The sequence below is a fragment of the Lemur catta genome, chromosome 10 (assembly GCF_020740605.2).
Source record: "Lemur catta isolate mLemCat1 chromosome 10, mLemCat1.pri, whole genome shotgun sequence".
In the NCBI taxonomy this organism is placed as follows: Eukaryota; Metazoa; Chordata; class Mammalia; order Primates; family Lemuridae; genus Lemur; species Lemur catta.
Genome location: NC_059137.1, coordinates 64,996,919 through 65,012,097, shown reverse-complemented (window position 1 = coordinate 65,012,097; position 15,179 = coordinate 64,996,919). Strand labels below are relative to the sequence as shown.

Genomic DNA, 15,179 nt, shown 5'->3' with positions numbered 1-15,179 from the left:
TGCAAAACAGAGAAGGATAATAATTCTAGGAGGAAAAGAGATGCTTTATTAATTGGATCTTAAGCAAGCAAGGTTTCTAATGATTTCCCGTGTCACAGGGGACATGGAAATTAACCCCTTCAATACATACTGTATTGAGCGCCTACTATGTGCCAGGTACTCTCTTATTTATTACAAAAATCCTTTGAGCATTCCAGCTAATATATAATAAAATTAAAATATCTCCATTTTACTCTCCTAATGAATGAATGGGTCTAGTCCAGGGTCATCAAAAGCTGCTAACATCACAGAGAGAAAGGCATTCTGACATTATGTGTCTCCTGACTGGAGGAGACACCACATATAAAGTCAGACCTAAATCTGACCAAACCTCTAGATCCAAAAACCAATTTCCAGAAAAAAACAGATGAGAAAGAAGCCTGTTAAATAAACCATGGGATGTAATCAGCAAGATCCAGACTCTGGGATAAACAACCCAATTTCTTCAACAAATGACTTCAAAATGAAAAAAACTAAGAGTGACAGAGCACTTGGCAAGTAGATGCTATTGAAATCCTGATCCAAACCACAAAAAAGGTATTTCTGAAACAACTAGAAACTTGAACAGTAACATTTGATTAGTAAGAATTACTAATATTTTTAATGTATGGTAAGGGTTTTGCAAGTTTTTTTTTTTTTTTTTTTTTTTTAAAGAAGCCCATGGCCGGACGTGGTGGCTCACGCCTGTAATCCTAGCCCTCTGGGAGGCCGAGGCAGGTGGATCGCTCGAGGTCAGGAGTTCGAGACCAGCCTGAGCGAGACCCTGTCTCTACTAAAAATAGAAATAAATTATCTGGACAACTAAAAGTATATATAGAAAAAATTAGCCGGGCATGGTGGCGCATGCCTGTAGTCCCAGCTACTCGGGAAGCTGAGGCAGTAGGATCGCTTAAGCCCAGGAGTTTGAGGTTGCTGTGAGCTAGGCCGACGCCACTCACTCTAGCCTGGGCAACAAAGTGAGACTCTGTCTCAAAAAAAAAAAATAAAAAAGAAGCCCTTAGCTTTTAGGGATTCTTACTAAAATATGTATGAATGAAATGTTGTGATGCCTGGGATGTGCTTCGGATTATATGGGGAAGGAGGCAGTGAAAATTAGGTACAGAGTATATGTGGATTCACTACAATATTCTGTCCACTTCTGTATATGTTTGAACTCTTCAAAAATAAAGTTTAATATGCTACTTTGAAATGCTTAGATAAATGCATTTCTATACTTGGTTAGCATTAACTTACTCTGTTGATGATGGGATAAAGATGGCATAGATGAATATAGAAATTAATAATTTGGGATCTTAACTAAAGTGGTTAAAGCAGAAGACTTGCTGTGTCCTATCTTACCTGATCACTCTTTGATGGAAGATCTAAAGAATAACCAAATTAACAAAAGGTGGAGCTGACAGGCAGATGTACCAACAGCCCTGAGTAATGTTCCCAGCTGGCCTGCAGTCTAGTCCCTGAATAAGGAGTTAATGACTGGCAAAATCATTTGTGTTAATTCAGTAATATAAGAAAATTCAAAATAATATTCTGGAGATTTTATGCGAATAGACCTTCTCGGAAATACTGGTTTAGAGAAAATGGGCTGAAGGGTCTGCCATTCCTCCTAAATAGGCCCCTCAGAGTATAGCTCCAAAATTACTTGTATGTGGCAGTCTAGTTAGAGTTGAATGCTGCCTTTTTAATTTAATTCAATTTCTTTAATAAAGCTCAGTGTTCTCTGCTAATGTAATAATGGGAAAATATAGGTTGTGGCCACATCATTTTGGCTAGTAAAGCAGAATGAAATAAATATTAAATCCTTAGCCTAGTTAGTTCTGGCAACAATGTGTTTTACACTGTGTCTAATGCAGTGATTTAGAATTCTGGGCTGTGCTGGATTAACTTGTACCAGGGTTTTTTTTTTTTTTCCTCTCACTTGAAAAGCTTTAAGTAATAGAAGTATATCTTATATGCATTAGAAATAGTTGTACATCATTTTTAAAGATTTTATATATATCTATATTCATCAGCTTTCTATATTGGATGAATTCTGGAATTTTTTCTTTATAGATACTTTGTTTCTACAAATAAAGATTTCTTAAATTACTTTGTAAACATATTTAAAAAGTAACATCTATGTTAAAATGCTAAGTCCTTCTGATTATATGTTATACCTCCTAGTTGGCTTCACCATGAATGATTCGCTACACTGCAGCTAACCTGGCAGGACAGCAGGAGCCCGGTGCTGGCCAGCTGCCCTTGCACACATGAGGTGACATTCCGGGGTCCTCTGGAGGACCACTGTCTCCTACAGTCTACCCCCTCCGGTGAACTGCCTTTCTTGGGAAAGAGGAAAAAGGACTTAGCCCTCCCCTCTAGCATTACTCCTATGAACAAGGAAAGAGAAAAATGGAAAAATCTGTTGATGAAAATAAGACCTTTATGGTTTAGACTTAAACTTTAAACTAGGCTTCTTAGAGGAAGGACCATATCCTACTCATTTTCATACCTCCCATGGGTCTCAGCACAGAGTCTTATGCAGAGAGAATTCAAGACCTATTTGAGGAATGACATGTAATTAATTTGGCAGGAATGTAAAGCAGGATTTGCCAACTGAGATTCTTGTGGTGGTTTAAGGCCAGAGAAACCAGGCCCTTACATGCTCTGAGAATCATCAAAGCTTCCATGGGGCAGGAAGACTCGGAGGCCTGGGAAAGTCATCATTGGTTGAGAAGCATATAATTTGAGAAGCAAGTACCTATAGGATGAGTTTTAAGAAATGACAGAAAACTCAGGTTCTTCGAGGTGTCACTACAAATGGATTCTTTGGAGTTTTGAAGTATTTTAGTTTTTGAATAATATGTACATGGTCAAAGTAAAAAACGCACAGAGGGTGGCTCAATGCCATATAGCACAAAGCCACACTTAGCACGAGGGTGACAGTTCAAGGTGGAACTAGAATACGGTTAAGTGGAGGGGCCTGTGGCAATGTCGTCTCACTGTGTGACAACATGTGATAAAGACCCTAGTTTCCAATTATGATTACCTAAAAAGATGGAGTGATAAAAAAGGGACAATTTACGCCAGCCCTGAGAGGGAGTTTGCCTTTGAATAAGGAGAATGTTTAAACTGAGAGGTCACTGTCTAAACCAGAAGAGACTGCAATACTATTAACTGGTAAGTTTAAGTTTGGGGAAGCATTAATAGATGCCAGTGAGGAAGAGTAGTCATGATAATTAACTACATTTTCCCATCATATCTGAGTGTAGGGAAAGTAAATTTGCAACCTAAAATCCCTGCTTTCTCTGTTCCTTGAAAGTTAACTTGTTGACATTTTTCTGAAATTGCTAATAATCTAGAAAAAAGTTGGGTATCTCTTTCAGAAAGAGGAGGAATATCCAAGGATGGAGAATCTCCACTTCTAAACAACTCCTCGTCGTCAACTGCCGACAGATGACCAGGTGCTGATGAAAATGCAGCAAACCCGAGCTGGTGGTTATGACGGTTTGTCTTTGGAACAGCTGGCGCTATCTGAGTACAGGCAAAGTGTACAAATGAGGCCTTAGAGTGGATAAAGGAAGAGAGGAAGTTAAAGAGCTGTGGACTCACTCCAGCCAGGTTCACATCCAGGTTGGATGAGGATATTTTAAATAAACATTAGATTTTAACTTCTGTGCATCCCTAATAGCTATTGACAACTGATATGTCCAGCAGACTGTGCATCCCTTATGAAATACCTTTTTGATGTGTACAAATGGAAAAGTTCACACATGTATCCTTTTCATAAAAAGTTGAAGTTTAAAATATAAATGCATTCATAACAGATTCTCCTCGACCATTTCATTCTTACGGAGGAGGCAGAAATTCCGCACAGAGATTTTCTACCTCACCATATAGGAAGTACAGTATTTTGAGGGACAAAAATGAGGAGAGAAGAGTTATACTTGCTTGATCAAAATAACTAAGTTTAAAAATTTCTTTGAAGGAAGAACACTGGTGATATCAAAGGGACAGTCACTTGGAGGAGAGGAGAGTATATACAAAGTGTTGACCGACTCTGACGGGGATAAAAAGCCACATGTGTGGGCCAAAGCCTCTCAGAAGCCAGTATGTGGTGATCTTTTCTGAAAGGTTTAGAACCGTATGGCCAGAGAAGTACCTGGCTTTTCACAAGGGAGTCATGCAGGCCCTGTTCTTATAGCACCGTGGGTGCTTCATAAACGTACACTGGATGTTGGATGGATGAAATAAAGCGCTATAAAACAGAACTGCTTTTACTCTTTGAAAGTATTCCCAGTAGCCTAAGTTGCAAGCTTCTGGGAGGAAGACAAGGTCATGTTTGACAGGTACACGCTGAGCTGCGTAATGTCTCACAAGGCATATTTTGGAACGATTTTCTAAACTTTGTAATGTTTTCCCAGACCCCATAAACTCCCAAATATGCCTTAAATCTCTGTCATTCAGTCCCTCAGCAGATTCCGGAAATTCCTCCGAAAATATGGAGGCTCAGCTCCATTTTGTAAATCACTAGGGTTTGTGCCCCGCTCTGTCTGCTTTGCTTTGGGTACTGACAACCCGCTTTGTTTCACACTATGATGCGTGTGACTGGCTCACATCAGCATCCACGACAAGGTCGACAGCGGCCAGCCTCAAAGCCATTCCTGATATATCTTCAAAGCCGGAGTTGTTACCATCAGGCCCCCTGTGGCCACTTCCCCTTCCTGCCCTCCTGCCGCACTGGCAGGGTTCTCCGTAGGGAGGAGGATGTGGTCCTGGGGGCATTTCCTTCCCTTTGCTCCCGACCCTCAGATACTTTGTGGGTTCTTTCATTTGGGACCCACACGGACCTCACCTCTGCACTTACAGCCATCTACAAAGCCAAAGACAGGTCGGTTCTTTCCACACAAAAGTAGAAAACCCTAATATACTAGACATAGCATCATTCTATTTCATAAGCCCCAAAGACCTGAGCTTCTACTGACTTGAATTATTGTATATTTAAATTTCGGTGCAACAAGTTACTTAAAATGAAAACTAGCTACACACATCACAACAACTCAGGGAATGCTTTGATTCTCTAATCTTTAGGTAATATTTCTTTTAGGAAGAAAAGGAAAAGGAATTTGCTTCTTAGGGCTGAGGAAGTTACTTGGTCTCCCATTTCTATTCTTTCTGTAGTAAAGTTTATAATACTTTGTTTGGTATGAAGTAAGCATTAAAAAAATAACTGCTGACTTGATAATCCTTCAGTTTTAGAAGTGAATGAGAATTCTCAAAAGCTGCTCACACAGGATTTAACATCATCCATCTGGTCCCTGGTCTCCTTTTGCACAGGATTTCAAAAACAATTGACCCCACTGTAACCACTGCATGCTTAGAAGGAAGTCCTGCTTGTAAGTTAATAGGATTTCACATGCACACATGTTGGTAACAGTTGATAAGTGTCAATGGGCTTGATTATGCTTTTCATTAAACTTTGAAAATTAAATGTTTGGATTATTTATTTAACTTTATGTTCCTTAGTCACTTGGCACTGTGTTCCTCTCTCTTCCCTCCTTAAAATAGGCTGCAAGATTTCATTAACTCATTTTCCTGTCCAAACCAAGTTCTTTACTCTGATAGGGCCTTTTCTTAACTCCTACAGCACCTGCTCTAATATCTCCCTGTCAGAGCTAGAGGACCTGTCATCAAGCACTTCTAGCCCATGCTGTCCTTATCTGTCTACGCTACTACTTAACATTTTCACATCAGTAGACCTCCCCCCATTACATCTGCAAACTCCTTAAGGAGAGTGTAGCAGTGAGAGAACATGGGTTTGGAGTCAGAGAGACCTGGGTGTGTACCGTAGACCCAGCACTGTCAGCTCTGTGGACCTCAGGAAGCTGAACTCCTGAGGATTCACTTCATCTGTCAAAAGAGAATCATGCTCCTCACTTCACAGGGCTGCTGTGAGGATCGGTGGGAGACTCTACCTGTAATAGATCACCTGGCTCAAAGCAAGCCCACAATAAATGTTACGTAAACTAACCCACAGATGAACTGAGCCTTGGAAATGTGTCCTTACTGTCCATGAAATCAAGTATTATATATTGTATTGTGTATATGTATTTGGTGATTACATACGATGTGTTTTAAGTGTTAAGCTATTTTGGTATTTGTAGGTTACATCAAAGATAGAACCTTCTCTCTGCCAAAACCTGGAATAGATGGTTCTGCAAAATATTGGGAATTACTTGTCTGGCTCAAATTGAGCTATCCCTTACTTAGTAGCAAGTCAGGCATAAACAACAACACAGAGGATTTTGATTTTCATAGCTGCCCTGCCACTATCTGGCACTGCCATTGTGTCCCTTCAGTTACTGCCAGCAGGAGGGCTCCTTTCTATCACCCACCTGCAGCAGAGCTAAACTGCAGCAAGTAGCAAAAGCCTGGACAAATGTCAGCCCCCTCCCGAGACCAATGAACGGTTGCAGTGTATCCACAGTCTTATGTGGGACACCAGTCACCACCTAAATAAACAGCTGAGGGGATGGAGAGGTCAACATAGTTGCAACTTACTAGTTTACTGGCCATTAACAGACATTGGACAAATGAGCAATATAAATTCACTTCAAACAATTACCCACAAATTCACAACGTTAACATGATTTATTTTGGTTCTCTATTTCACGACAAACCATGTGTACGTTTTTACTAAAACCTGCTTTTATTATGTTTATTGATTAGGTAAGTTTCACCATTTCAAACATGTTTGTTGTTATTGCCTAGGCTTCATCGGAAGACCCATAGCGAGAGATCTGCTTGTGAGAACTGTCAAGGGGGCTGAAGAGCGGGAAATAAAGCCCCATGGCTCCTGTTCTCACAGGGAGCAGATTTCAGCAGGAAACATTCAACATGTGATCAAGTAATTACAATATGATGAAGCAATACCAGTGGCTACAGAATAGATTTAGATGAAGTGCTTTGAGAATTTAAAGTCTCATAAAAATGTATATTAGAAACATACATGCTAAACTCCTGTACCTTAGGCCTCTTCTCAGGAATCCTTGTCAATTGCATTAAGTCTAACAGACATATTATTAGCCACCAGACTTAACTGTGAGATCTTCTGTTTCTTTTTTTACCATTCTTTCCTATATCCCAAAACTGCTTCTTTATTGGATTTATCCTTTGCTTTTCTGGAGTTTACACTTAAGTAATTTTTTAGCAAAAGACTGAAATACACACCTATCAGAATGGCTAAAATAAAAAAAAAAAGTCTCAACAGAAAGTGCTGGCAAGGATGAGGAGAAATGGATTACTCATACACTGCAGGTGGGAATATAAAATCATGTAACCACTCTGGAAAAGAGTATGGTAGTTTCTTACAAAACTAAACATGCACTTACCATATGACACAGAAATTGCATTCAGGCATTTATCTCAGAGAAATGAAAACTTATGCTCCCATAAAAACCAATATACAGATGTTCATAGCAACTTCAGCTTTATTTGTAACACTGAAAAATCAGGAAAACACCCACATGTTCTTCAGTGGGTGAATGGTAAACTGTGGTACATCCATATCAAGAAATATCACTCAGCAATATAGGGAGCAAACTGTTGTCACAGGCAATAACTTGGATGGATCTCAAAGACATTATGCTGAGTGAAAAAAAGCCAATATCAAGGGGTATATACTGTCTGATTCCATTTATACAGTATTCTTGAAATGACAAATGACAATTGTAGTGGTGAAAAACAGATTGGTGGTTGCACAGGACTAGGGAGGGGTCTTAGGGATGAAGGTACTGTGGCTACCAGGGTAGCATTAGGCATCTTTGAGAAGCAGCTGTTCTGTACTTGACTGTGGTCATTAATATAAATCTACGTATGTATAAAATTGCACAGAACCCTCCCCCTGACACATACATACATGTGCATATATATAAAACTGGTAAAATCTGAAATATCTGAAAAATATTGGTAGATTGTACCAATATTCATTTCCTGGTTGAGATATTGTACTAAGGCCATGTAAGATGTTACCATTGGGGGAAACTGAGTGAAGGGTATATGAGCTCTCTCTGTGTTAGCTTCCAAGTACATGTGAATCTACAGTTATCTCAAAATAAAAAATAATAAAAAGGATTTACAGGTAGAAAAATTAAAAAAGTCCTTGCATATATGATAATGTGTTTATTTTTGTTCTCACAAGAAAACCTAGCTTGGCTAGGTAAGTCCAAAATTATTTTTTCTCAGACTAGAGACTGCGAGACATTGTTCTACTATTTCCCAGAACTCTTAGGATGCCTTCCAGCTCAAACAACCTTTGATTCTATGAGTTAGTTTTATTTATTTGTTCACCAACTTTAACTTTGCTTTACCCTTATATTGCTATGGTATCAAAATAATTAACATTATAGATAGCAAAGCTCATAATGTAAAACAATGGAGCAAATGAAATATATTATGGGATTACAGTGTTTGTAAAACATACTTGGAAAGATAATGAATTTATCTGTATTTCTTTTGTAAGTAATCTTAGGGGTGTGGACTTGATGCCTCTGCACTCTTTTAATGTTTTGGTTAAGATCTAGAAAGAAAATCCAATTATTGATTAAAAAGCATTAAATTCAAACATTGACACCATTAAGAGATGTACATGTCTTTTCTATTAGGTCTGAAGCACCTTTTCCTCCCTGATAACTAGGAAGGCAATTAGTATGAAAGGAGAAATTAAACTGAATAAAATGCAAAAAATTTAATACCAAACAAAATTATAGCTGAATGGTAAGCACTAGCCATGATGTTAAATTAAGTATTATAGAAAAATAGCCCACATTGTAACCCATGCCCTTTGCTGATAAGAATCTGATCTATAAATTTAGGGCTTGCCATACATACAAAGATCCCACTTTCCACATCAAAGAGTTTTGATGGTCTTAAGACTGGTTTCATTAACTTCTGAGAACCTATTAATATTTATGGTAATAGTCATTTGTGTGAAAAAAGAAAATTGGTTCCACATTTGCTATAAATTAATAACTTTGCTGCTTAATAAAAATGATAATAAATGTAAAATAAGTCATTTAGGTAATTAATTATAAAGACTGTCTCTGATACAACTCCCACTCAAAGGACTGAAAAACATTTGGGTTGCAAACACAAGTTCTCACTAACATACTTTATCTCAATGTCATTTCCCAGAGTTATCAATAAATACTGTAGGACATAATAATTTATCAAATTAATTAAATGAGATGGGACTCTAGATTTTTCATAGATAAATTATATCAGAGAATATTCATAGTAAATTAAAAATGAATACAAAAATAATTCCTAATAGTTCTTTCAAAATTAATACATACATTTTGAATTCAAGTGAGTTTTTATCACAAACTTGTAACATGTACTGAGTATATACAGTAAGCCAGGTGTTGCAGTTGCAGAAAGGTATAAGGAGTGAGCTTTGGCCTTTGAGACATTTAAAGCCTAGCTGGGGAGATGGTGCACACCCCTAAAGGAGACCGGGGTCAGTACTAACAAACTAAAGTCTAATGACCATTGACAACATTGCTTCCATGGGAAAACTCACTGAAATATAAATATACTTTTGTTACACAAATGAATCTTAATATGAGGACAACCAGTACAGTTTTTCAAATAATCCCAAGTAACTCAAAACAGAGATCATCTGCTTTATTAAATCCTCAATGCCATATTTGGCAGCCTTTGCGATGAAACTGGATACTTCCTCCAAAATAATGCAGAACTTTAAAAAACCACTAAATACACAAAGGTCACCAAAGACAGATTCCTTGGAGGTATACCTAAACGTTTCTCTTCTTATCATCAGTTTTATTATTCCTTTATTCAGGTACATATTCTAATAAACATTTACTAAGTACCTACTAAGAACCAGGCATATAGATATAAAGATAGATTAAGGCTTGATCCTCAGGTTCCAGAATCCACACGTGGAAAAACAACATAGTATATTAAGTCTCATGAGAGAGGTGAACACAGGGTGTATGGCGAACCACGGCATGGTGGGCTTGGGGGAATGAGTAGTCCTGGGAAGAGCAGGGGAGGGCAGGGTGAAGGAGACAGGGGAGGAAGAGTCCAGCAGAGAGAGGCATTCATAAAAGGACCAAAACCTTTAGAGAACATGTCCAGTAGATCAGAATAGCTGGAGAACGGGGGTTGCTCCAGGGGACGGGAGAGAGAAGGTTGGAGAGAGAAGCTGAAGGAGGCATCTGGAGATGTCGCCAAAGACCAGATCAGAAAGGATCTTAATGTTCCAAGCTAGGAAGCATTGGCTTTAGCCAGAGGATCGAAAGTCTTCTGATCAGAGGACCAGTCTGGCAGCAGTTTTGGGACATGATGAGAGACAATGATACTGCAAACTAGCAAAGAGGCTACTGCAAAACTCCAGGTGATGAGTAAGTAGGGTCCCAATAAGGCAGAGGCTGTGCCTACAGAGGAGGGGGCAGACACACGAGTTATTTGGGAAACAGACCGGAGGGGACATGGTGATTTAGTACATGCCAGGAAAGAGGGAGACGAAGGAAGAAAGGGTAGGTTAAGGCACTGATGTGGGCAATTGGCTGCACAACGCTCATGTTCCCTGGCTCAGGGAAGACAGGTAGAGGGACAGGCTTGGGGATGATGACAGGGTATCAGGGACGAGCCGTTCTCAAACAGGACGTGCACCCCAGCTTGTCTGTCATATGGGGGCCAGAAGGCATGGTTTGAATAAATCCTACTTTCTGTTTTTGATAGCAAGTGACCTGTGATGTTTTTGTAGTGCCCACTGTTTCCCTGGGCCAAGTTCCCTTGTGGATGAGGACAGCTGTCACGGCAGGCACACAGAGGCTGAGGCCAACGGACAGGAAATGCTTCAAGAAAAGAGACCGATTATTTCCATATCCACTTCCCATGCACAGCCAACAGGGAACAGCAGCACAGGGCTGGGGGAGAACCCAAGGTCCGGATCCCTGCTTTTGGAAAGAGCCCTTTGTTTCAATCCTCTGGGGGAACTGGGCTCAGCAGGGTGGAAGCACAAAACAAGGTCAGTTTTTTAGAATAGTTCTGAGTGGCCAATGTGCTACATGGAGGAGTTGGTCAGGGGTGGGGATGAACCACCCCGAGGGGCAGCCTTATCCACAGGGGCCCAAGGCTGGGCTGGGGAAGCCAGGCGAAGGGACTTGCGTGCTGCCACAGGGACGTCGGGAGAAGATGGTGTTTGTCAAGAGGACTCATGGTAGGACAAGGCTGTTCAGGTGCAGAGTGCAGAAGCAGAGCTGTGACTGGGAACAGTCCACGGGGAGCAGGGAGCAGTGTGGCCAGGCCGGCTCACCGTGTTGTGCAGCAATCTGCTGGCTGGTACTCACCCTAAGGGACATGGAATCCTGGGGTCTGAGGTGTCAAGCCAAAATATGAAAGAAGAGATCGGGAGGGGTGGGCAAGAAGCAAGGGAGGTTGGTGAGAGTTTAGGAGGTTTATTGTTTCTGTCTGTGAACGACAGAAAAGCTGGGGTCCAAAGGTCTGGGATTCCTGGATTTGCTACTTCTAAGCCTTTAAGAGGCTCCTGGCACCACCAGAAAGGGTCTTCTGACATTGCTTGGCTACTTTCCTCTCCTACCTCACATGCTCTCCCTTCCTATTAACTGCTGGAACACAAAACTGCTTGAGTTCCTGGAACACGTCATGCTGTTTCACACCTGGCTTTTGTTGCTCTCTTTCCTGGAAATATTCTTCTATTGCTTTGCCTACCCGGAGAACTTACCTTACAAAGGGACACTTAATAGGATTACTCTTCAAGCTATGATGTCACCTACTCTGACCCTCACAATATACTCTTACCATTGCACATAACACACTGTATGACAATTGATCAAAAATGGAGGTCATGCTTGGCACGTAGTGGGCTTGTATGTGTCTGATAGCTGAATGAAAGGATATATCCTGAGATAGGTCTAGTTCACCTTTCTCTGGCTGGGGTGCTGCCACGGTAATGCATACCCTGTTTGTTTCTAGAGCCTTAGCAGTACCACCTCTCTTAGAGGAATTTTAACAGCAGAGATTCCTGGTTGGTGCTGCCACCAGCCTGGGGTGACCTTGTAGCAACCCCGGATCCCTACAGCCCCTCAGCCAGCACTGAAGCTCAGCTCTGCAAAGCGAGGGAGATATCAGGGCAATGCCAACCCCACACCCTATTCCAGCTATCCAGGAAGTTGGCCCCTCAGAGGATGTCGTGAAGAAAGAGAGAGGTGACCCCAGGAAGGGGGTTCTCAGCCTGGCAGGAGGGGAATGGGGAGGGAGGACGGGCTCTAAGGGATTCATGAACCATTGCGTGGATGGTCATTTTGCTAGGAGGACAGTTCACAGCATTCATCAGGTTTGCAAAGAGGCCCATGACTATTAAATATTAAGCAAGTTCAGACACATGCCTTGCTCGAGGCATCTCTGCCCAGACAACCAGCTGTCGACTCCATATCACAGAGGACTTGGTCATGGTCAAGACAGAACAGAGAAGGGAGTTGGGTTCCTGCATAACTCGGCATTTACATGCTCCCAAACCACCCCTAGAAAATCCTTTCTGAAGGCAAATGTGTGAAATTGAAAGAAGTTCCATGATCTGTGTCTTGCATAACATCAAGTGCAAAGAGTGAGGAGGTAGCCTCAGGATACCTCTACACTGACCTTCATGATTCTTACAGCAACAAACCTGCCAAAAAATAAAAAATACAAAGGCAAATCTCCAGGGCCTCATTCCTGATGAAAAGTCATTTTTGACCTTGTTCTCTCAGTCTTGGGCGCAGGAAATGGTAATAAACAGACAAATCCTGTGTAATAGCTTTTTTACATTTGACCTTTTTTTTTCTTCCTGGCCCAGAATCACATGGTGTAGTACGGCAGCAGAAAAGGCTTTCCATATTAAAGAGGCAAGAACCTCACGCACAAAGAGAAAGCAAATCTAAAAGTAGACGGGCTCATACCAAACTCTGGGGAACTGAGAGGCACTTTTCACCCACATCCTGTAAGGGTAGAAAAAACACAGGAAAAACGTTTCTACTAAAATGTTGTGTGTTTTGTTTTTTTTTTCTTTCTTTCTTTTTTTTTTAAGAAAAACATGAATCACTCAAATCCACCCTGATATCTGAATAGCTCTGCCGGATATTTTTTTAGCTTGGTTCCCACTGTTCCTTCCTTGACTTCTGAAAAGACAATTAAAAAAAATCCTCAGAGTGAATCTTTAAATTTCACTGTTTCAGATCACATGCTTTGTACCCAAACAGATGTGGGCTCTGTCATTGATTCGCTAAGAAATGCTAGACAAGTTTCTGAACCTCTTAAAGAACCCAATTCTTCAGCAATTAAAATGAGAGGATGAATAGGTCTGATTTCAAAGGGTTGCTGAGAGAATGAAATGAAATGATGCATTAACAAATCTTAGACTAGCCCGGTGCACTGTAAGCATTCGATAGATGGTAGCTAAGGAAGAGGAGCTGTGGAATGACATCTCTGTCAATGCAGAAAGCAAGTCCAGGGACACATTTTCATGCATGATCATACATGTTATAACAGGTAGAAAGAAAACAAAAGAAGCCCAAAACAGAAAGACTGTGTTCCTCAGTGAGGCTTCCTTACTTTATACATTAGAGGAGATGGTTAGACTGTCTTCCTTACCTTCACGTGAGTTCGGGTCTGGCAGAGAAATGTCCCCCTCGCCTGCAACAATGTGGGTCATCTGTCCAGGCCCATGGAAGGCCCAGAAAACCACAGCCTAGAAGGCACATCCCAGTCACCAGGCCCTGTGAGTCCCCAGAAAGCCCTGGCCAGGCCTGGGCCCAACCCTGTGCCAAGCTGCTTTGTGCCCCCCCTTCACTAAGCCAACTTTGCCGAGTAGCCTGGACACTTCTCCCAAGTTCATCTGGGCCAGAAAATGATATTCCTGAAGATTTGTTAATCAAGTTACCATTATCCTTCAGAAGCTATTAGAATTGCATTTTTATCTTTTTCTCTAAAAAAAGATACTTTCACTATGTCAGAAAAATCTACCCTGGGTTTTAGCCTTGATTGCTTGTTTGTTTAAAAGCATTCTAGGCTGGGGGAATTCATCCTTACTTTTAACAGTCATTCCAGCTAAGTTTTGCATGGATTGGTCTTTGTTCTAACTGTGGCAAGTCTCATTCCTGATTGCCTCTTACTCAGATCATACAAAACAATTTCAACAAATGTGCTGTTGACATCATGGACCTCCAGGAAGCCATTTATGAATCTCAAGTACATTTTCTCTAAACTTGTCTCCCCAATTGGAATCTTACTTCTTCGAAGATTTATATATGGCTTCTCTTGCTAATCACAGCGTTAAACCTAAATTCTGTTTCTTTCTAGCTGAACGATCTTTTTCACAGGAAAGCAGGAAAAGAAAGACAAAGATTTCTTGCTTCATTTTATCAAAGCCAGATGACTTAGCTTATTAATAAAATCAACAGAGACATAAGTTAAGAGACTCTAGATAATTCCCATATCATCCACCTTCACTATCAAGGAAGCACGGCTTAGCACCAGGATTGGGAAAGATGAGATTCCACATGTCCATTTTGGACATTTCTTATTTCTATGCTTTCGATAAGGGTCAGCAAAGCACACATGATCACAGATGACATTTCAAAGGAAATCGCAGCAATGACACATCCTTACCCGGCAGTCTCTCTGAAGTGTTTTCATAAGTGCGTTGTACGTTTCTGTATCAAAATACAACCCTTCGTGCATGTCTTGCAGGAAATCTAAGTCCTTAAACGTGGGGTTGGATTTCTCTCTCTCTTTTCGGGATGCTCTTCGCTTATACGTCGAGCCTTTCAAGTCATAAGTAAAGTGCATTTTCATGAAGCGTGGCAAAACGTTGTTCATCACCACAATCCTGATATTAATGCCCCCTGACTGCATGCAATACAGTCCGTAAAATTTTGGCAAAAGAGTCCTTGGATTCTGGTTTAAATTCTAGAAACAAACAAACAAGATATTTATAACATAATGCTCCACAAAAGATAAGTTTTCATGCTTGTATGGTAATTAAAAATGGGATGTGATTATCTTTATTAATGTCCATTACTCAAATTCTTGCTGTTTCTGCTTAATGGAACAGCAACTCTAAGTCTGCTTACTGCAAC

General features: G+C 40.6%; 1 protein-coding gene across 2 annotated transcripts in view; it reads right to left on the bottom strand.

The window, feature by feature from the left end:
• The window catches only part of PIP5K1B (phosphatidylinositol-4-phosphate 5-kinase type 1 beta), a 265,239-nt gene that overhangs the window by 77,412 nt on the left and 172,648 nt on the right, over positions 1 to 15,179 (bottom strand). For both annotated transcript variants that reach the window (XM_045562400.1, XM_045562401.1), the window contains one exon: positions 14,710 to 15,009. In XM_045562400.1, coding sequence (XP_045418356.1) covers positions 14,710 to 15,009 — 300 coding nt within the window. The remainder of the gene's footprint in view (positions 1 to 14,709; positions 15,010 to 15,179) is intronic.